Consider the following 22,037-nt stretch of genomic DNA (forward strand, 5'->3'; position numbering starts at 1 on the left):
ATGTATGAGAGATTCAGTTATTTGTTATCCTCACCACAGTGTGGCACTGTAATTATTTTTTATTTTAGCCATTATGACAGGTATGTAGTGATAATGGTTTTAATCTGCATTTCTCTAATAGAATGTTAACGATATTGAACATCTTTTCATATGCTGGTGTACCATGTGACTATCTTGTTGAATATTGTTTCATAAGAGAACACTGCAACTAACATATAGGTAAAGGGAATACACATTTTTATATATTTGTTTCTTACTTCTGTAGTCAGTGTGCAATTTGGGCTAACAATGTCTCTAGAAACAAGTGAAATAAAATTCAATCTAAGATAATCCATCTTTTCATCTTCTTTTACCAGTAGTATTTCTCATCAACCTAGATCTGTCAGAATTTTCATATTCTTTATGTTTGTAATATGCTTTTTGTCTATCACAACACATTAATTAAACAGTATCCAAGAAATCAATTTTTATATTACCACTTGACTGCTGGCAATATTAAAATGATTTTTGTTACAAAATGTTTAAAAACCCATAATATAGGTCTTAAAAGAAACTGAAAAACAATAATCTTTAAGCATCTACATTCAGCATAAAGTCTTATAAACATGAATGTATTGTGCAGTATTCCATGGTACACATATAACATCAATCAGAGCATAAAATCCATAATTAAGTGGAAGTACATCTATTCAAGATGATTTTAAACCATAGTTAAGGGATGTGCTGTTATACATGAAAATCTATTGTGTAAATGCTAGTTGCTAAATGTAGAAAAAACAGAGGCTTGTCAAATAACTAGTTTTCTCTTGGCAGACATAAAACAAATGCTTTTATATTATGAAGGCCAGGTACCTTAACATGTACGATATCCAGGGAATGATGAGCAGCAACCTGACAGAAGGGTTACCCTAAAGGAACTAAAGGAAGAGGCTTCCTCATGGTTACTGTCTAGGGGGAAAGCAGCTGATGGTCACATACATGAGGGGATCTGTGAAACAGTTTCCTCTTTAAGCAGAATATAGTACCAGAAAACTTTAGTTCCACATACCAACCCAGTACCAGCCACAACAAGGCCAAGAAGAACAAAGTCAAGTCTAACACTGGTCTGTCCTGGTCAATGTCTGGGAAAGCCAAACTCTAAAACAGGAACATAACATACACAACGTACCCCCAGTCGTATACGGGGAAATGCTCTACCTCAGACACTAGTTTTTTAAATAAAGAGTTTAAAATACAGCAAAACAACATACACTATAAGCTATTTTACAATAAATGATGAAGAAAAAAGTGGGAGGATATATATGGCATCAAAGACTAAGGAAAAGGCAGGCAGGAAAATTAAAAAAAAAAAAAAAGTCACCAAGAAAATGAGAGAAAAAGCAAAGGCAGAATATATAATCAGAAAGACAGGCTGACATGAGATGGTAGTATAGTGAAACATGGAAATAAAGGAGGTTTACGGAGCAGCATCTCAGTCTTGAGGCTCAGAAGCATAAATGCAAATACAAAAATGCATTTATCGATTCTTGAAACTGGAAGAGTTCATTCAGTCCTCTCTTTTATCAAATATCAAAAATGCCTGAAAGCACATCTCTGGAATATGGTGATGTTAACAATAATTAAAGTAGCAACAACTTTCTTTTTGAGAGCTTACTATGTCCCAACTTCTTAGGTTTATACTTGTATTGCCATCTCAGAGCTAGCTTAGATAATTAAACTGAGGCTTAGAAAGATTAAGTATTGTTATGGATTGGATGTCTGTTGTCCCTGCACCCCCCAACCTAAATTCAAGGTGATGGTATTTGGAGGTGAGGCTTTTGGGAGGTAATTAGGTTTAGATGAGGTCATGAGGGGAGACACCCATCCCCCCATGGATTAGTGTCCTTATTAGGAGAGAAAAAGAGGATGTTTTTTTCCTAGCCAGGTAAGGATACAGCAAGAAGTCTGCAAGCCAGGAAGAAGAATTTCAACGCCCTAGTATCTTGGTTTTAAGACCTCTGAGACTCCAAAACTTTTTGAAATAAATGTTTGTTGTTTAATAAACATTTGCTTAAGTCACACACCATCTGTTATTTTGTTCTAGTAGCTCTAGTTGACCAAGACAAATATCTCAAATATCTTCTTAACATACTGTATGTTATAGTGGTTTTTAATTTTGGGATACTACCAATTAACAGACTATTTCACCAAGTGCCACCATACTATTAAGTGGCAAAGTCAATTTTCAAATTTAGGTCTGAGTCTAGGATCTATAACCCTAAGTGCATCTCTAAGTGACAGAAAAACTCAAAACTATAAAAACTTTGTCAGAATACCCAGATTTCTTACAACACATGGGCTACTTTCAGCAATTTGAATATATTACTTAATGTTACTTGGCCATACAAATAAGAAATTATTACAAGAAATCCAAAGATGTCATAACCACCCACCAGTCTCCTCATACCACTAAAGAGGTAGCATCTACTACAACAACTCTCCTGCTGGACCACAATTCAATCTATGAAGCTGACTTCCTGGGAGCATCGTTTATGGTCAGTCTTGTAGACAGAGATTAAAACAACTTTTTTTTTTTCAAGTTGTAGATAAACACAATACCTTTATTTTATTTTTATGTGGTGCTGAGGATTGAACCCAGTGCCTCACACATGCTAGGCAAGCATTTTACCAGTGAGCTTCAATCCCAGTCCCAAATTAAAACAACTCTAATCAAAGAACCTGCCATTCCATCTTAACTTTCTGCTGACAAATGTGAGAAAGAAAAAGTGCTAAGAGGGAACAGAGACTCCTAGATGCTTCAGGAAATAGATACCAGGACACTGTTACTTAGTTAAACATTCTAGCCTGAGCCAAATACTCATGAACCTAACCCCAAACTGTCAAAGATTACATTCTGCATTTAATGAGCACTTAGTATTTTTCAAGAACTTTATCAAATTTACCTCATTTGATTTTCAAAGAGAATGCAGGTCACACAAGGTCAGAGTTACTCATTTTATATTTGAGACTGAGACAAGATGTATTTACTTTTTGTTATTGTTCACTAAGATCCAGTTCCACTGCAACTTAGGGTCTCAAATTTCTCCACTAACCAACCCGCCCCCAATTCCAAGGCTTAAATCATTGGACTTTGAAGGTAATCTGATATTCCTAAGAGCAATAGATTGGCAGGCTGGATTCAACTTGTACTAAATTCCTATGGTTTTTCTCTATGAAAACAGTCCATTAAAGTCCTGAAAGCTAAGATAGTACTAAAGATGCTAATGGCTGCACATCTAAACTTCACTGCTTCTGGATCCTTAGCAGAACAAGACCCCCAAAAGACTCCTCCAGAACAGCGGGTCTCCTCCTGCCCAGGCAGCATGAGGTAACATAGAGGTGGCTAAGACTTTACTATCTTGAAAGTGGGTATCAGTATCTGCTGCAAGTTTCTCCCTAGCCATGAAGGGCAAGGGGCAAAAGTGCCTCAGTGTCTTGCCCACATAATCCTGAGTCAAGATGTTTTATAATAGGTTTACAGTGTGCCCAGATGTGACAGCAATCACAAAGAAGGAAAGGAGGTTACAATGCAGATAAATATAGTATTGTTATGAGAAGTAGCCAGTAGTGCCACAGAAAACAGATGCTAAGCCTTGACAAAGAAATGACCTTCCAGGGAGAAGCTGCTCTCAGCCATTACATGCAAATAAAATTGTTACTTTTTATCATTCCCCAAATCCCCACCATAGTAGAATGCTTATTTGTTTAACTTATTATTTTATTAGCTATCTTTTAAGTCTCATTTTATAATGTAAAAAACAGGAAAGAGGAGGACACATGGAACAACCAAGCCCACTTCCCAGGAACACAACAAAACAGATGGTCCATTAAAGCTATGGGATCTCCTGGAGGCTAAGACTCTATAAGAAAAGCTGACAGCAACACATCTAAACTTCAATGCCTCCAGACCTTCAGCAGAGCAAGAGCCCCAGATGATTCCTCCAGTATATAGCAGGCCTTCTGCCAGGCAGAATGAGGTGGCTAGTTGAACAGGGCCTACCTTCACTTCTACAATATGTGAGGCCCTGGGTTCAATTCCCAGTAGGAATGGGAGGGCGGATCACCTTGGCAAAATGAGCAAGAAAATACCCCAGATGTAACTCATTGGAACTGGAAATGCCTTCTACTTAAAAAAAAAAAAAAAAAAAAAGTAAGCAGATTAAGTTAACTTTTTTCCCCACTTAATGAGAAGACATGAAGCTAACCTTAAACTTAGTTTTCAAGACTGACAAGTTGATAAATTCAGATTTTGGATCTGTTACAAATGATGATGATTTCACCATATTCACTAATTATGTTGGGCTGAGTAACGTTCAAGTAAGGCAAGCTACTTTTGCCACTACAGCAATGTATGTTCTTTACCGGTTGGGGTCCCCAAGCTTTACTCAACTATTTGCTTCAGCTTTTTGCCAGGTGAAGAAAGAACTATGGCATCAACTAAAGAAGAACAATGGCATCACTGATTTCACTTTACAAACCATCAACTCCCCTTTCTCCACCCCCCTGTCAAATGACAATAATTTTCAAGACAATCCTTTAAAATCCAACATCAATTTTCTTCTCATTCTAATATTTTACAATAAAAGCAAATCTTTCAGATTTCCTGGATAAAGAGGAAATGGATCAAATGGAAAAATCCACAACAAACTATGCATACTAAGAGAACAATAGAAAATAAAATCAGGAAAACAGTTGGGATTAGGATGCATAGATTCAACATCTGACAATAAAGAAAAAAGGTGACAAAAAGAGGCCTGTCACTGTGGCATCCACAGCAACCTGTTCTCTCCCTACCACAGCACTCACCACACTGCACTAATTTGTTTAGCCTATATCTAAACTCTTCTAACAAAGAAGGGGGAAGCGCTGCGTGCTTCACTATCTCCCCTAAACCTGGCATAGTGGCTACCCATTGCAGAATTGTTTTTGTTTTTTTACCATGCTGGGTTCAAACCCAGGACCTTGCACATGCTAGGCAAGCACTCTACCACTGAGCCTGAATACCTCCAGCTCTGAATATTTTTGGATCTATGAATGAATGATTGAATGAATGCATGCATGCATGTTAGATCTAGTGAAGAGAATCAGAGTGTTTTGTTTTGTATTACTGAATCAAACAGTGAAATTCAAGAGGTAAATGCAGACAGACAGACAGACACACACACACAAATGTAACACCACACATTAAAAAAAAAAAAAAAAATCAATGGTAGAGGTCAACCCTAAGTCCCATAAATACTGATCATTCAAAAACCAATGCTTCTCTCTAAATGCCAGTAAAGACCTTACTAAGAAAAGCTTACATAAAACTAGTTTATTTGGGTGATAAGACACCTACCTACTTCAGGATGGGTAAGTCTAAAAATATCCCTGTGAGAACAAAAGACATGCATGCATGCAGATCATTCTGAAGAACCTGAGCAGCCCAGCTGTGGCTAGGGGCGGAAGAGAGAGTGCTGGTCTATCAAAGGAAGTAAATGTGGGGGGAGATGGCTAAGGCAGAGACAAGGTGACAGTAGATCAAAGATGATTGCAGAGTGAAAGAAAACAAGCCAGGTTATCAATTTTCTAATAGTCACTTTACTTACATGAAAACATCCAACATTATAATTCTACACAGCACAGCCTTCAAGGAAAACAGCTAGTCACAACAGTTTAATTTTCCTAACACTCAGCAATGTGCCAGAATATTATTCATTTTCTTCAGTAACAGAATTTGGTACAGAGCAAGAAAATCTATGTATACACATATTTTAGCTTCCAAAATAATGACAAAAGTAATGTTGTCTGAGTATATCCTAATGTAGCAAGAAGCATGATAGGAGAGAGGTGGGCCTCAACTTCTTTCCTCAACTTCACTTAACTGTTATGATGAAACTTGTTTCCAACTATCATAGCTCTATAAACTAAAGGGTTTCCCTTCCCACATTTCTTTTCATTGCTTCTCCCCTCATTTTCTTAACTGCAGGATATAATAAAGCTTTCTGATAGTTTAGTTCTCATCTCTTCTGTCCCAGCAAAAATATGCCCAGTTTTGACCTCTGGTATATGAAGTGACAAATGTTATAGGGATCATTTAACCTGGCTGATGACTATGGAGAAATTTAAGAAGTAAAAATCATTAGGAAACATAATGAGTTTATAATTAATCATGGAAGACATTAAACTATTACTTAAGTTGACCTATGGAATGGTTATACCTATCAGCATATAAAACTTCTAGCAAAATGTTTATGCTGACTCTATGAAATGCAATTTGAAGATTTAAAATAGCTGTACCTTTAACTATTCAAAATAGATTTAAAAATATACCTTATAACCCTTTTGTATAGTTCTGTGAGCTTTAGCCATTGCCATAAGTGAGATCCCCTCAAGTCACCAAAACCCCTCTTTAGTTTATCCTGTCCCTAGTTTTGCCTTCTCCAGAATGATACAAATGGAACCATACAGTATGTACCTTTCAAATTTGGCTTCTTTCATTTAACACAACACATTTGAGATTAGCTAATATTGTTATATGTATCAGTAGTTCCTTGTTTTTAAGTAGTACCCCATCAGATGGACTTACAAAGTTTATTCACCAGTTGGAAGACATGGATTGTTCCCAGTTCTTGGCAATCACAAATAAAGGCAGAGCAAAACACTTACAGAGACAAATGTGTGAACAATTTTATTTGGGTATACACTTAGGAGTAATTCTGTTAATCAAGTAAAACTTGATTTTCTAGCTGTGTGTGTGTGTGTGTGTGTTTTAATGGGAATGGAACTCAGGAGTGCTCTACCACCGAGCTACATCCTCAGTCCTTTTAATTTTTTTTTTTTTTTTTTTTTAAATTTGAGACAGTCTTGCCAAATTACTCAATCTAGCCTCAAACCTGTGATCCTTCTGCCTCAGTCTCCTGAGTAGCTGGGATTACAGGTATGTGCCCAGTCTAGCTATTGTTTTTAAGATATCTCCAGTGCACTCATAAGAGTTTGCTATTCAAAGAAACCCCACCTTAAATTATTTTCAAAGTGATAAGTTAATTATTTTATAAGTTTGCATTTTCATATGTAAGATTTTCTTAAAATGTAGATTCACCTATCCTGGTGAATATTCAAACATCTTTTACTCACAGTCGTATTTTTTTAAACATTGCATATCCTTGACAGATCACATATGAACTGAGCTACAATTCAGGTGTCTTCCTAATATTAGCCATGGCAATTAGGTAAAAAAATGAAGGCACTAATATTTACCCTTTCCATATGTCATTATAATATGGCTCTTCTCACCCTTAGGTAAAGTAAATATTATTTATATATGTTGTACTGGTAAAAACAAAAACAACAAACAAAAACCAGGGCCCAGGGAATACAAGCAACTTATAAGGAATCAAACAACTACACAAAGGTCGAAACAAATGCCCAGGGAAACCCATCTCAAAACACCCATCGCACCTTTTACTGTATCTAGGGACATTAATACTATGTTTAAGGACTTTCACGGCTTTTTGTAGGTAGGAATTTCACAAAGTCTTTTAGAAGGTGATGACAGATTTCCCCATAGGCTATCATACGCGATAATGTGAAGCTTTCTGAGCAGACTTAAAGATGCAATGTTATAATCATAAATATGTCTTAAAGGACAGGTTCTCATCTTAAACCTGCTAAGACAGTTGTGTAACTAACCTGTTTTGGTGGGGTAATCATTGATATCCATAGTATTTTTTAAAGATAAACTCAAAAATCTTGAAAGGCATATAATTTTAGTGGGTTGCTTTGGAAACCCTACTTTCCAGAGGAAGGCAGATGCCGGTAGACCATTTCCTTTGCAATATTCCATCTCTTTTGAAAGTTCTTTCTATTTACACATTGACCTAGAAATCAAGAATTGGCAACATGACTTTGGCAGTCAAAATTATAACCCTGTGAGCAAAGTAACTGTAATTCCTGTAGGTTGCAGGTCTAGGGAAAGAAAGATATGCTAAATGTCACTTATCTTTCTACCATCCTCTCAGCCTCTAACTTCTCCCCAAAAGAATTTTAGATACTATCACAAGTAAGTTATTTGACATTATAAGTTTGTCCTACTTGTGTTAATTTCCTGGGTTGAAGGCCCCTCACTGCATCATATGGCTTCCTGGTTAATTTCAAATAGGAACAAGTGAGATGGACTACCATTAGGGTTGAAAGGGAACCATATTTACTTCAACTAACCCACAGGCTTCAAGTTCACAATCTAGTACTTCTCAGTAACCCAAAGCTGAAGAGTTCACTATCAAGAAGTCTGACAGGAAAGTTACTGCTTTAGAAAGAAGCTACACTTAGAAAAAAGAATATAGAATCCTTTATTAAAAAAAAAAAAGAAGACAATAATGACAATTCAAGGATTAAAATAAATCAGGTTTTAGAAAAATCCCAAGACTTTTGGTCATGTGTGTAGGTGTGCTGTTTGTATGTTAAGAAAATGTTTAACAGCTTCCCTGGGTACTCATACTTAGTCCACTTGATGTTTCCTCAAGTGTGCTCAATTTTTTCCACAAGCTTTTACAAAAATACTGGCCATGAAAGTAAACCACTTTCCACTCCACTACAAAAATGGATATTTCCAGGAGGCTGTGAGTTCCCTTATTTATAAGGGCTAAAAGTGATGTAAAACTTCCTTTTAGTATATGAAGAAATGACAACTAACTCAATTATGAAAAACGATGATTTACAAAGGAAGAGACTATTCATTAGTGAAGAGTACTTACCTAAGCCACAAAAGTCTTTGGATCTGTACTGTACCCAGCAGATATATATCCAGAAACCACTGTTCCCCAAGTCTGATTAGTCATAAATTCCCAGAAAGCTTCTAAAAATAAAATTTTCTAGAGGGGAAGGCTAAAATGAACCCTGTGGTGTTGAATAGAATTGGAGGTCCCAGTACAAACTCATAGTTTGAATATACACTGATGGACAGATGAACAAATATCGGTGGGCTTATGCCTGGGGCAGAATATATACTTAGATATTCTAGCTTGCTGTGAGAAGAGGATTTAGAATAAATAATACTCCCAGATCTTGGTTTCTAAGTAAAATTTATTCAGTAGAAGGAACCAAGGCTCCTTGGAAAAGTAGTTGATTTCAGGACAGATTACAGAAAATCATAAGATGATGCTGAAGTATCTTATAGTGCCAGGAAGCAAGCAAACACTCAAAATCAAAATGGGGGCATATTAATGGAACGTAGAAATCAATCCGAAAGAACCTCCAAAAAGCTAGAACAATCTGAGCCACAAAATAAAATTATAACCTAGGGAATATAATAAATATTTATAAGCCCACATTGTTATAGGTGAAAATTAATAAAGGATGATAAGGGACAGTTTTTCTCTAGAAGCTGAATTCCAATTAATAAATGAAGAAAGAAGGGCTGGAATTATAGCTCAGGGTAGAGTGCTTGCCTAGCACATGTGAGGCACTGGATTTGATCCTCAGCACCACATAAAAATAAGTAAATAAAGGTATTGTGTTGGTATTATGTCCATCTACAACAACAAAAAATTAAATAAGTAAGTAAATAAATAAATGAAGAATGAATGAGGGTATCAGAAAACCACCATCAGAATACTACAGTAATAACTGTGACAAACAAGATCCATTCATGGGTCTATTTTTAATTTTCTATTAAAAATAGAAGACAAAAATTTAAGGAAAAAAAGGATGTCTAAACATTCTCAAACTATTTTCCCCAAGACACACATTCATTACAAAAGGAAAAATAGTAACTTTACAGTGAAGAAACCTGGAAGATATCACACCATGATAAAATGATCAAGAGAAACTTCACCAGTGGAAAACATTTTTTAAAAATATATTTTTTAAGTTTTGTATATGGACACAATACCTTTATTTATTTATTCATCTTTTAAAAACCCTTTTTGTAGTTGTAGATGGGCAGAATGTCTTTATTTTATTTGTTTATATCTGGTACTGAGGATTGAACTCAGGGCCTCACATGTGCCAGGCAAGTGTTCTACCACTGAGTTACAACCCTAGCCCCACCAGTGGAAAATATTTTGACATCAGGGCCCCCTTGGGATGACTCACTGAAAAGGACATATCACTTCCATGGCATTTTGCCAACAACATAACCTCTATCTAATTAGGAGACAACAGCAGCAAAGCCCTAAATTAAGGATAATTCCACAAAATACCTGACCAACACTCACTGAGATGTCAAAGTCAAGAAAGATAGGGAAAAGCTAAGAAGCTATCAGACTCTTAAGAGATTGAGGACACATGACAAATAAAGGCATGGTATTCTGGACTGGGTTCTGCAACAAAAAAAGGACTTTGATGGGAAAAACCTGAATAAAGTCTGTAGTTTAATTCTAAAAACAAACAGAACCAAATAATTCTTGGGCTTCACTACTCCTCTGATTCTGCTTCAGTCTGTCTGAGAAATCTGTATATTCTAGTGAAAGTTCAGCAGTGAATCCAGTGACCAGACTCGGAAGTCAGTGTCCTTGAGAATCACCTCTAGTCCCAGGCTACACATAAGTCACATCATGTACTTGAGTAATCCTGACAACCAGGCCCTGCCCTATCCCCCAAGCATAGACTTATAGGTACAGGCACTTTTGTAAGCCTCCACGTGACACCAAAATATCAACATATTTCAAGATGTCAGAAGACTAGTAGTCAGATGGATTGATTCCTAGACTCCTCTTGTTTTCACTGAAGGCTCCTTTCCTGCCTCACTGTCCCTGAAGGAATTACTTTTTCCAACATGATTTCAATTTCATGACTGAATATCAGTCTACAATGGCTATAGTTTCATGCTTTGTTAGAATATAAGAGAAATAAAGGTGAGAAATGACTGCTATAATTTCAGCTATGCCCCTCGACCTAGCTAGAGATAGCCTCTTTCATTTACAGTTCAAGTACAGGTCAGGTAAATCTGAACATTCGATAACATTCTAGGGATGTTACACAACTCTATATTTTTCCGGGTCTCACTTTAAGGAGGTTTCTAATGAAGGTCCTTCCCACAGAGACAGGAAGTAATATTAAGATAGTATACCAAAGGTACACACAGTGTTCTACACATGATTAGAGTTAAAAAGATTCCCCTGATAACTATTTTAGTTTCAATGAGATTTTTTTAAAAATGGAAACACGCAAAACTATTTACTCATGAATGTATGTCTGTAATTTTTCTCCAGAACTGGCTTGGTTTTGAATATTTAATATCTAAGATATGAATGTTACTCATAAATGATCTAAAAAAATTAGTGTTTTCTTAGAGAATGAGATTTTTATTTAGACCCTTCAGAGTCACGTTCAACTCCTCTAGACCAGGCCAGTAGCCTGACTTCTTGTGACATAACAAAGCACATTGATGGGGTCATGGGACACAAAGCTGACTAACCCACACTTGGATCACATCACAACACTGGGCTCACGCTGGCACTCTTAACCACCTCAGTGAAAGAGCTCAGCAAACTGCAAGTATGCAGTCAGGACCAAATAACTAGGGCAAACAAAAAGCAGTAGTAATTATATGGCCATTTGCTGGAAATCTTTCCAGCTGTGTTATTTACAAACCCAGAGCAGCAAATAATTCAGACACATTAGTAAATGCAAATAAAAAAATTAGGGGCTAGGTAGATATCGTTTACTGGTAGAGTGCTTACCTAGCATGTGTGAGATGTGTGAGACCTTGGGTTCAATCAACAGTACCACCTGCCCCCCCCCACCCCCCCAAAAAAAAGAAAAAGAAAAAGAAAAGAAAGCATCTACTGCACTCAATTGCAAAAAAATAAATATTTGTTGAATGAAGAGAATTTTGCTTTTCAAATTAATAGGTGTAGCCAGGTGCAGGGGTACACACCTAATTTAATCCCAGCTACTCAGGAGGTTGAGACACGAAGATTCAAAGTTTGAGGCCAGTCCCAGCAATTTAGGGAAATCCTGTCTCAAAACAATAAAAAGGAATGGAACTGTTGCTTGGTGGTAGAGCACCCCTGGGGTCAATCTCCAGTATATCCATATCTCTCTCTCCAAGGATTTAGCCATATACTATAGGGTCCTCTGGAGGCAACTGTATGCATGCATTATTTGTAAGCTATCTCTAATTTTTTCCTTAATAAAAATAGATGAGAGCACACATTTAAAAATGAATAATAATTTTCCAACAATGTAAATGTATTCATGACCACACTTCCAAAACTACTCTTCTTCAAATTCCTGAGTTCCTTTGTGGATCAGTTTTAAAAGAACTTAACTCCTCAAAACTGCCTAATTAGTGATATCCCAACCTTGTGCTACTCCAGTCCCAATATGTCTTCTTAGCTAGAGATACTACCAAAGCACACTTGTGTGTTTTGTAATCCTTTCTCAAATGCAGGAACCTCTGCAGAGATTAGGGAGTCAGCACCCACCCACAACTAGGTGACCAAAGGATAAACACCTAGCATTCCTCTTAAGTGTAAGGGAGCTGAGGAAGGAAGAGGAAAGGCATAATTCAAAGTTCATCATGGGTGTTAGCTGAGAATAGAAGCTAAAAGATACTTTTGCAAATAGAAACCTGAAAATGTTTATCTCAAAAATTTTTGTGAAACTTTCCCTTATCCAGGAAAGGAGGAAGAAATTCTTACCTTAGTTCCTTGCTTCCTCCTTGTTCCAGGACTTAGAACTCTGGTTAGTTGAGTTCTTTGGTTAATTATGAGACTGTTAAGTTTAACAGCATTACTTGTGAAGAAATGAAAAGCTCAATTAAGTGTTTAATTATTTTTGTGGACATTGCCATGCTAGCCTCAAGAAAGATGATTTGTTTTGTCTGTTCACCTAATGCTGTGTCATAATTTCTGGCAGCAACAAGCAATGACAATGCGCTAAGCCTGGGGCTTCCTCACCCTACCAAAGCCCAGGTGGAATCACAGTTTCCTAACTTGTTATAAAGCACTCGGCCTTATATCATAAGCCCTGACTGCAGGGTGACTTGCTACTGTCTACCACTGTTTATGTTATGAAATCTTCTTGAGCATTTTTTTTTTTTTTTGAGCCAACCAGAGATGTCCAGTTCCTAAGACAAAGAGCTGAGAGAAAGGAGGAATATTGACCTTGGGCTTCCTGGAGTCCCCAGCAGCTGAAAATCCAAGAGGATATGAAGACCAAAGGCCAAGTCTCATTTTCCCACCTGGGCAACTTTTGTCTGTCCAGGGTTACCTCTAATAAGAACAGCTAGATGGCCTCTAGAAATCTCTTCTGGCTCTAAACTGGAGAAATACGTTGATTTTCTAAGATTTCTTAGGATAAAAACTCCTATTATACATTTTTGCCTAGTCTCTTGACCCCGCCCCCGCCCCATCAAGGGAAAATAACCACAATACATTATTTTGAAACTTTGGAGTATTTTAACACAGCCTTTTACCTCACCAAATAAAGGAATTACCTTCACTTTTTAAAAAAATAAAGGAAGAGGATTTTTAAAAATCATGATGTACACATACTAAAAACACCTAAAGCCATGCAGAAACAGTCCTTCAAAAATGTAACCATTTCCTTCTAACAAGAGGTATGCACAGGAGAAAAAACAAAACCCAAGAAACTCAACAACAACAAGTGACTTCTAAGAGTCACCTAGGTCACAAAAGCTTAGAAACCAGGATTCTCCCTTTCCACACATACCCATTCACCATACACACCCAGGTTGTAAAGTTAAACTCCTCCGTAATCATTATAGTTTATTAAGCAGTTATCAAATCCAGTACCCCAAACACTAGCCATTCAGAAAACTCATGTATTTCTCTTGGGTGGGAAGATGACTCATAGGATGTTAATGTTCTAACAGTGACATAAAGGGAATTGTTAATAAAATGCAGCCTAAGCAAACACCCCTGACCTTTCTCTGGAAAACACCCATAGCAAGAAGTCTAAGAACTTCTTCTTTGATGGACTGTTTGTGTGTGTTGGTGCTACTTAGGAACTTAAGAACCAGGTGTGTTCACTTTCCTCCCTCTGACCTTTACAACAAATGTGCCTGAATCTATTCACATACATAAATTCTATATTAAAATAAAGGTTTCAAAAGCAAATTGCTTCCCTCAGTAGTACCTGACTTCCATTCATATTCAATTTATTTCTATTAGTATTCGAGAGGTCTGAACAAATACACCTATACCTATAGACCCAAAAGTAAAAAACACAAGAGTGTGATGATTTCCCCCCCACACACTGGGAACTAAACTCAGGGGCACTGGATCACTGAGCCACATCCCCAGCACAATTTTGTGTTTTACTAAGAGACGGGGTCTGAGTTGCTTAGCACCTCGCTTTTGCTGAGGCTGGCTTTGAACTCCTGATCCCCCTGCCTCAGCCTCCAGGGTCGCTAGGTTTACAGGCATGCGCCAGAGCACCCAGCATGTGATAACATTTTTAAAGGTGCCAACAAAAAATTTTAGACCTTTAAAACTTAAAACCAAGCAGATTATGAACCAGATTTTAGAAATTATCAATTTTTTTGTTTTGCTGATTTTATGTTTGCTTTCATATTCATCTTTCATTAAAAATATATAAGCATTTGTTTCCTATCATTTTTAAAAGAAAAGGCTCCACAGGTAGAGTATATTAAATTATATTGTCCTATAGTCACCAGATTTTGTTTCCTTAATGAAGACTGGATTTCACATTAAGCTTATATAACATGCTACATCTTACTTGTTGTAACCAAAGAGAACATTCTAGATTTAAAATATTGTATTTTCCCCATATATTTTAAGTTTACAAAATTTTCTTACTTATAATCACAGAAGAAAAAAGACTATAGTCCCTCTTCTTTACCATACATTGAAATGAAAAACCAATTTCCAAATATTAAGTCTACCTTTTAAAAAGACTTTGACTAGGACAATAAAAACCACAAAAATTTTAAATGATTTTTATACCTCAATTACTACATTAATAAGCAAAGAGAATGTGAAACCAAATATACTGTTTTGAAACCATAGTTTTAAAAAAAGTTCTGTTTAAAGTAACTTCATTTGTTTTTCTAGGCAGAAAATTACTATTTGTTAAAATAACAAAAAACAGAAAAAGGTAGAAAGATAGCAGAGAGCCAGTGGGGGAAGGCATGTAGACAAAGATTCTTGCTCAACATAACATTTAAAAGTTAGTAAAACTCACTACAATATTACTGTTTCCAAAGAAGGGGCATTAGTCACCTTCACTCGGTGGGTGCACACCCTCTTCTCAGTTCTACCCAGATTGAGCACCCAAGAAAGGGAGCAGGGTGAGGGTGGATGAAACTCACCAGGATACCAGGAGGGGCCTTGCCAGGGTAAACAGCTTGAGTTTTACTGAGTAAGCCTTTGTGAACCTTCTCCTCATCTTCACTATCATCTTCTAAGTAAAACATCTTAAAATTGAAGAAGTTTATCAAGCATGTCTTTTTACAAAAATGAAGGTATCATCAAAATAGAAAGCTGCTCTGCTGTTGACAGACTGAACGTTAACTGCTTGCAGACACAGGGATATATGGTTAAAACTGAAAGGAAATGGCTCTTAAAAAAAAAAAAAAAAAAAAAAAGCAATGCATACACAACTTTACCAATGAGATTTGCTCAAAACACCTCAACCCCTTCTCTCCAAAGGAGATAAGCAAGGACATGGGACAGGCTGTGCCATGTGTTTACACTGATAGGTACCAAGTCCTGCCCAATCACATGATGGTCACTGCAGCTCCCATCACACAGAACAGGGATTGAGTTAATGATTCCTTAAATCAATCACATCCTCATTTTTAGAAATAAAAACATCTGTACACATGGAGAAGTAATCTTACATAAATTAATCACGTAAGGGAAATCACTTACATATACTTCTTTGAACATTAGTCAAAGTCAGCCAGGTATATACATGTTTTGTAGAGTCCAACTACTAATTATTTTTATGTCACACTGGCATATGACCCATATTTTTCACAATTCTGGGAAATATCCTGCTCAGTACTGTAAATAACATAATTTATTAGACTTCAAGAGTATGACTGCAACATTTAATGAACATTCCTATTATGTCCTTGCCAGCTCTCAGAAAGTAACTTCAATTGAATTTTTCTAAATCTAAGACACCTAACACACAAAATGCATTAGATTTTTAAATTAAAATATATTTTATTCAAGCCATTTTCTAGATTGTACTGCTCATTACAAAGAGCCATTAGCCACATGGCTACTGAGCATCTGCAAGCTGGTTAGTACCAACTGCAATGAACTCTAATAAGAAATGCTTCCTGGATTTTGAAGACTTAGTATGATAAAAAGAATGTGAAATAATCTCATAATTTTCATACGTATTAAGTGTTGAAATGAGGGTATTCTGGATATACTGAATTAAATAAAAATTGTTAGTTAATTTTATCTTTTTTCCTACTTTTAAAATGTGACTAATAGAAAATTTAAATTATATATGTAGCTCATTAAATTTCTACTAGGCAATTTTGCTGTAGGGTCCTGAGACTATCTTGAGGGCAAAGGGAAAAGGAAAGACATTCAGGCAAAATTTTACATAACAAAGAATAGAAGAGAAAAGGATTTTTCATCATTCTATAAAAATAATTAGCTCATCAACAATATACTAGCTGATATGCACATGTTATATAAGCTTCACATTAAGCCTCTTTTTCTACCTTTAAACTTCACAAAAAGACAAAATTTCCAAGGGTTTGACCAAGAAGGGCAGAGGTCATTAATGCTTAATTTAAATGGTGATATTTAATTTAAATGGTGATATTTAATATAGCAATACACCACCAGTTAGTATAATAAAAAAATTAAGTGGCAGAATTAAAAACCAATTTCACCAAAATTAGAACTAGAAAAACTTGTCTTGTGTTCACCTATTTCCCTTCTTGCTATCTAGTCTACCAGATACTAAGGTGAGTCTGGAGTATACTGAGGTGTCCACATTCATCTGTGCTCTAATTCAGTACACATCACATACAAAAATCTCTCTTAGGGGTTTTATGGTTTAAATATAATGCCATTTACAGAAATTTACATATTTCCTCCATGACCTGCTACAGTTCCTGATCCCCAATGGCAGAGGGCAGTCATAAAAACCTCATGTAGGGGCTAGGATTGTAGCTCAGCGGTAGAGCACTTGCCTGGCACATGTGAGGCACTGGGTTCAATCCTCAGAACCACATAAAAATAAAATAAATAAAAATAAAGGTATTGTGTCCATCTACAACTAAAAATTTTAAAAAAGAAAAAGAAAACCCACTTGGGGTGCTGTCAGTAGGGGGAAAAAGTGAAAGGAGAAATGAGAGGATAGGAAGGAGAAATAGGAGAAAACAAAAAAGGCAGATTAAGGAGAAATGACCTAACAAGAAAAAGGAGACAAAAGGAAATGTCAGGAAGCAGAGGAAATAAAATGTGAAAGAGAGTGATAAGAAAATACACAGGGTGGTAGCAGAAGGGAAGACTGTAAGAAGAAGGGTAGAGGTAAAGGAAAAAGAAAAACCTTATCCTTATCTATTTTAAACATGAGGAAATCAAGGACCCACTTCTTTGGTAAATATGCTCAAACAACAATCCCAATTTCTGGTTCAGTGGTCCCCTGCCCCCCACAACATTTTGCCTAGTTCAGAGAGAATGTGCCATGGGAAGATGATGGCGGAGATCAAACAGGGCAGAGAGCAGTAGATATGAAGTCTGGACAATGTTCACCTCAAAGGCCACTTACACAACAAGAAGGCCCCAAGCCAACCATATGGGTTTCCTGCCCGTCTTGGTATTATGTCATTGTTTTGAAGGATGACTCACAGAACGTCCTCACTGAAAGGGGGCATGTACTATGGACCTTCAGAGATGAGCTCATTTTCTGGACATCTATGTTGCCACTGGACACACACCTACAGTTTTTCCCTATGGTGACCTAAGCATTACCCTGACCTCCAAGGCTGGAACCCAACATTGTGGTTCCAGTTCCCCACCTTGGTCAATAAATGTTAAAGTCACAACCAACTATTTTCAATTATCCTTATGATTTTCAAAGAAAAACCATTTTAAAACTTTTCTGGTTCTGAAAGCTAAATATAAAAAACTAGCTAAAGTAAAAGTAAATAGCTGAATACTGAGAAAAACTATGTTTTTACTTTTACATAGCATCTTCAATGATCTTAAAAAAATAGTAGGCAGAAATTTGAATATTTCTTCATAGACTTAAACCTTGCTTGCTCCCTGCCCCCAAAAATCTTTGTTTAGAAAAACAAATCTAAAATGCAACTCAGAAGAATCAGTCTTGCTCAGATTCCACAGGTGATAATGATGCTAAGTAATTGGTTTCTGTTTTTCCCCACTACTCATCCTATAAATATGAGACTGGTTATAAAGGGATTTTTAAGAAAGTGTAAGGATTTATTTAAACTTCCTTACTTAAACTTTTCTTATGTGAAGTTGCAGTAAATTGGTTCAACAGAAATACTTTCATGAAATACTTTCATGTCACCACATTTAAAATGAAGTACTTTCATTTCACCACAAAAATTACACTCCACCCAGTGGTCATATTGTGGAATAGCAATATATATATATATATATATATATATATAATTTTTTTTTTTAATGTGGTGCTGAGGATCGAACCCAGGGCCTTGCACATGTAAGTCGAGCACTCGACCGCTGAGACCAGCCCGGAAATCACATTTTGATTAGTAAAAAATCACAATGAAAATATTTTAAAAGTTTCAGTTACAAAAAATGTCATAATCTTTACCATATTTTTTCTATAAAGAAAGAAGTGGCTCAAGTGCATTTCTGCACTTTCAAAGCCATTTCATGACAAAGGGATCTACATGGAAAAAGGACTACAGCCTACCTGAAATAAATTTCCTTGTTTTAATGTAGAGCCACATGGTTCTCTTATCATCTAAAACAGAGTATTTCTTCTTCTATCTGGATTATAATTCATTGTTTAAGCTAAGAAAACAACCCAAAAGGGACTGATTGTGTTTTATTCAAAACCAAGAGAAAATTCCTCATAATTACTCTGATTTTTCAAACATTTATAATTTGCTTCATAGATAATAGCTATACAGTTTACTTAAGTTCCAGTGTTTCACAATATCTTCACACGATTCCAAAACTCTGAACAGTACAGCTAGTGTCTATTCCACTGAAATGTGAATGAATAATCACATGCAAACAGGCCTTTCCAGGAATGCAGAAGAAAATGCAAGAAGGGTCTCTTGAGGTCCAAGATCTGGCTTAAAGTGACTCAAAGATCAATGAGGAGACGTCAAAGAAGTTTTATCTTCAAAATTAATACATTTTGCACTCTACTGTGATATTTTTCCCTCCCTACTCCCTGCCGTGGTACTGGGGATTGAATCCAGAGGCATTCTACCATTGAGCTACATCCCCAGCCCATTTTTTTTTTTCTTCTAAGAGAAGGTCTAAATTGCCCAGGGCTAGAGATTTGCAATCCTCTTGCTGCAGCTTCCCCAGTAGCTGCAATAATAGATGTGTGCCACTCCGCTGACTTTTTTTTTTTTTTTTTTTGGGGGGGGGGGGGGGGACCAGGAATTGAACCCAAGGGCACTTAACCACTGAGGCACATCCCCAGCCCTTTTTTATATTTTATTTTGAGACAGGGTCTCTTTAAGTTGCATAGGGCCTTGATAAATTGTTGAGGTTGGCTTTGAACTTGCAATCCTCTTGCTTCAGCCTCCCAAACCGATGGGATTACAGGCATGTGTCATCGCACCTGGCTACTATCTATTTTTTTAAATGGAAAAAGTAACTGGTCAAAGTTTTCTTCTACCAAGTTGAAGGGTTAATGTATTACATTTATTGTATGGCTTAGAATATCCTTAGAAAACTGGATATACACATCCTGGTTTAAGGAACTGTCTAGCCCTTCTGACACTAATGTTCTAGGATCAAGCTTTCACACAAATTTTGAGGCAAGAGAGACAATATTGAGAGATGCCTGGTTGTATCAGTCAAGTATCCAATTATTAAGACAGAAAAGCTAGGCAGCACAATTGAATATAAGTCTAAGAATGCTTTTTGATTGAACCTACGGATGCTGAGATAAATCCCTAGCCCTGTCTTTTACTTTTCATTCTGAGACAGGCTCATTAAGTTGTTGAGGCTGGACTCAAACTTGTGATTCTGCTGCCCCATCCTCCTGAGCAGCTGGGATTACAGGTGAGCCACTGTATCCACTCACATATTACTGATGTTGAATTATCAACTTGCTCTTTCTTAGTAGGCTAAAAACAAAACAAAACAAAAAACCACAACTCAAGCAGTTGGGATTATTATTTTAATAATAACAGCACTGCTAGGAATCATGATCTTGATAGGGCAGATGGGTAGGAGTATAAATTGTTAATCTGTAACCTTAAATGTGCCCCCAACAGAACCTGACAACCCTGCTTTGTTTCTGTGGTCAGCTCTCTCTCCCAATTTCTTCTTTTTTAAATTTCCAAGCTTCTCAACCTCAAGCATCCTGCCACTATCACATCCCTGCCATAATGTGAAATATTTTATATTCTTTTAAGCAGGTACATTTATGTTCTTCAGGAAATAATGAGCAACAAAAGTGACAAAATATATTTTGCTAAAAGAATGATAATTTAAGGAATTTACTTTTATAATGTTTAGAAAATTCTAATGCTATATTTTAAGTTGTTACCAAGTAAGGTTTTCATTTAATGGGTGATATTTAAAAGAATCAGAATTCTTAGATTTTTGTCTTTAGAAGTTGAATCTAATTCAAAGTTTGCGTAAACATATGAGAAAACGAGGAAAACTATAACACTTTAGACAGCAAGAGTTAGATGAGGACGAATCATAAAAATGAATAAAATTCCAGATGGCAGGAGTAGCTGCACTCTCCACTGAAGGTAAAGCCTCAAAGAATGCCCTTAGTAGTAGAAACAGCTGAATTAGCTTTCTACTCCTAGAGGTGAGATGCTGATAATGTCTAAAATATACCCTTACAATGTCAGGACCCAGAATCCAAAAAATAAAAGAGGCAAGTGCAAGCAGCACTAATAGAAGAGATAAATCCCTCTTTTAAGGAAACAATGGCACTAACACAGCAAGTGTGACAATTTATAACTTTTTTCTTCTTCCAGACACAACGTATTTTATAAAACAGCACTTTGGAAATCAGATAGTTTGTGTAAAAATCACTAGCCTTTGTGACAAAGGCTAATTTTACTCAAGTTTTTAATGCATACTTTAATCACAAAATTTCTGAATGTAAAAAGGAATAAGATAAAAGTCAATTTACAGTAAATATTTATGAGAAATTATATAAGCCATATATATGCATGTATTTATACTGAAATCATACAAGAAAACAATCCTGGCAATCCTAGCATTATTTGGTTACTTACTCTGAGTTATACCCTGGTGTTAGTTCTTAGTGTATGTCATCTCTGAGCTACATAATGTCCATGAAAGACAGATTTACTTATTCCTATTCTTTTACAAATGAAGAAATAGTGTTTCAAAGAGGTGCAGAATCTCCAAAGTCAACCACCTGGTTTTTAAAAGTGCCAAAGCCAGGACTCAACTCTAATACATCTGAATTCAAAGCTAAAAATGTCTTCTATAGTACCTTCCTGAATTTATTAATTTAAAATTCAGATTTTTTTTTTTTTTTTTTTTTAATTTTTTTAATTTTTTATTGTGGGTTGTTCAAAACATTACAAATTTCTTGACATATCATATTCCACACTTTGATTCTAGTGGGTTATGAACTCCCACCTTCACCCCATACACAGATTGCAGATTCACATCAGTTACACATCCATTGATTTACAAATTGCCATACTAGTGTCTGTTGTGCTCCGCTGCCTTTCCCATCATCCACCCTCCCCCCTCCCCACCTCTCCCCTCCCCTCCCCTCCTCTCTCTCTACCCCCTCCACTGTATAACCCTGAGGGTCTCCTTCCATTACCGTGCAATTTACCTTCTCTCTCCCTTTCCCTCCCACCTCTCATTAAAATT

The 22,037-nt window shown here is 36.4% G+C and overlaps 1 protein-coding gene across 3 annotated transcripts in view; it reads right to left on the bottom strand.

The window, feature by feature from the left end:
* Lpin2 (lipin 2) overlaps positions 1–22,037 on the bottom strand; it is a 77,070-nt gene that overhangs the window by 39,621 nt on the left and 15,412 nt on the right. The window contains exon 1 of one of the 3 annotated variants that reach the window (XM_046467435.2): positions 15,320–15,557. The exons of 1 other annotated variant lie outside the window; for it this stretch is intronic. In XM_046467435.2, coding sequence (XP_046323391.1) covers positions 15,320–15,424 — 105 coding nt within the window. In that variant the 5' untranslated portion in view covers positions 15,425–15,557. Of the gene's footprint in view, positions 1–15,319; positions 15,558–22,037 lie in introns of those variants that run through there. One more of the 3 variants, XM_046467436.2, reaches the window with a different exon arrangement.

This window comes from Marmota monax, unplaced genomic scaffold, assembly GCF_021218885.2.
Source record: "Marmota monax isolate L192 unplaced genomic scaffold, Marmota_monax_Labrador192_F-V1.1 WCK01_AAM20220418_F8-fsc00103, whole genome shotgun sequence".
Classification (NCBI taxonomy): Eukaryota; Metazoa; Chordata; class Mammalia; order Rodentia; family Sciuridae; genus Marmota; species Marmota monax.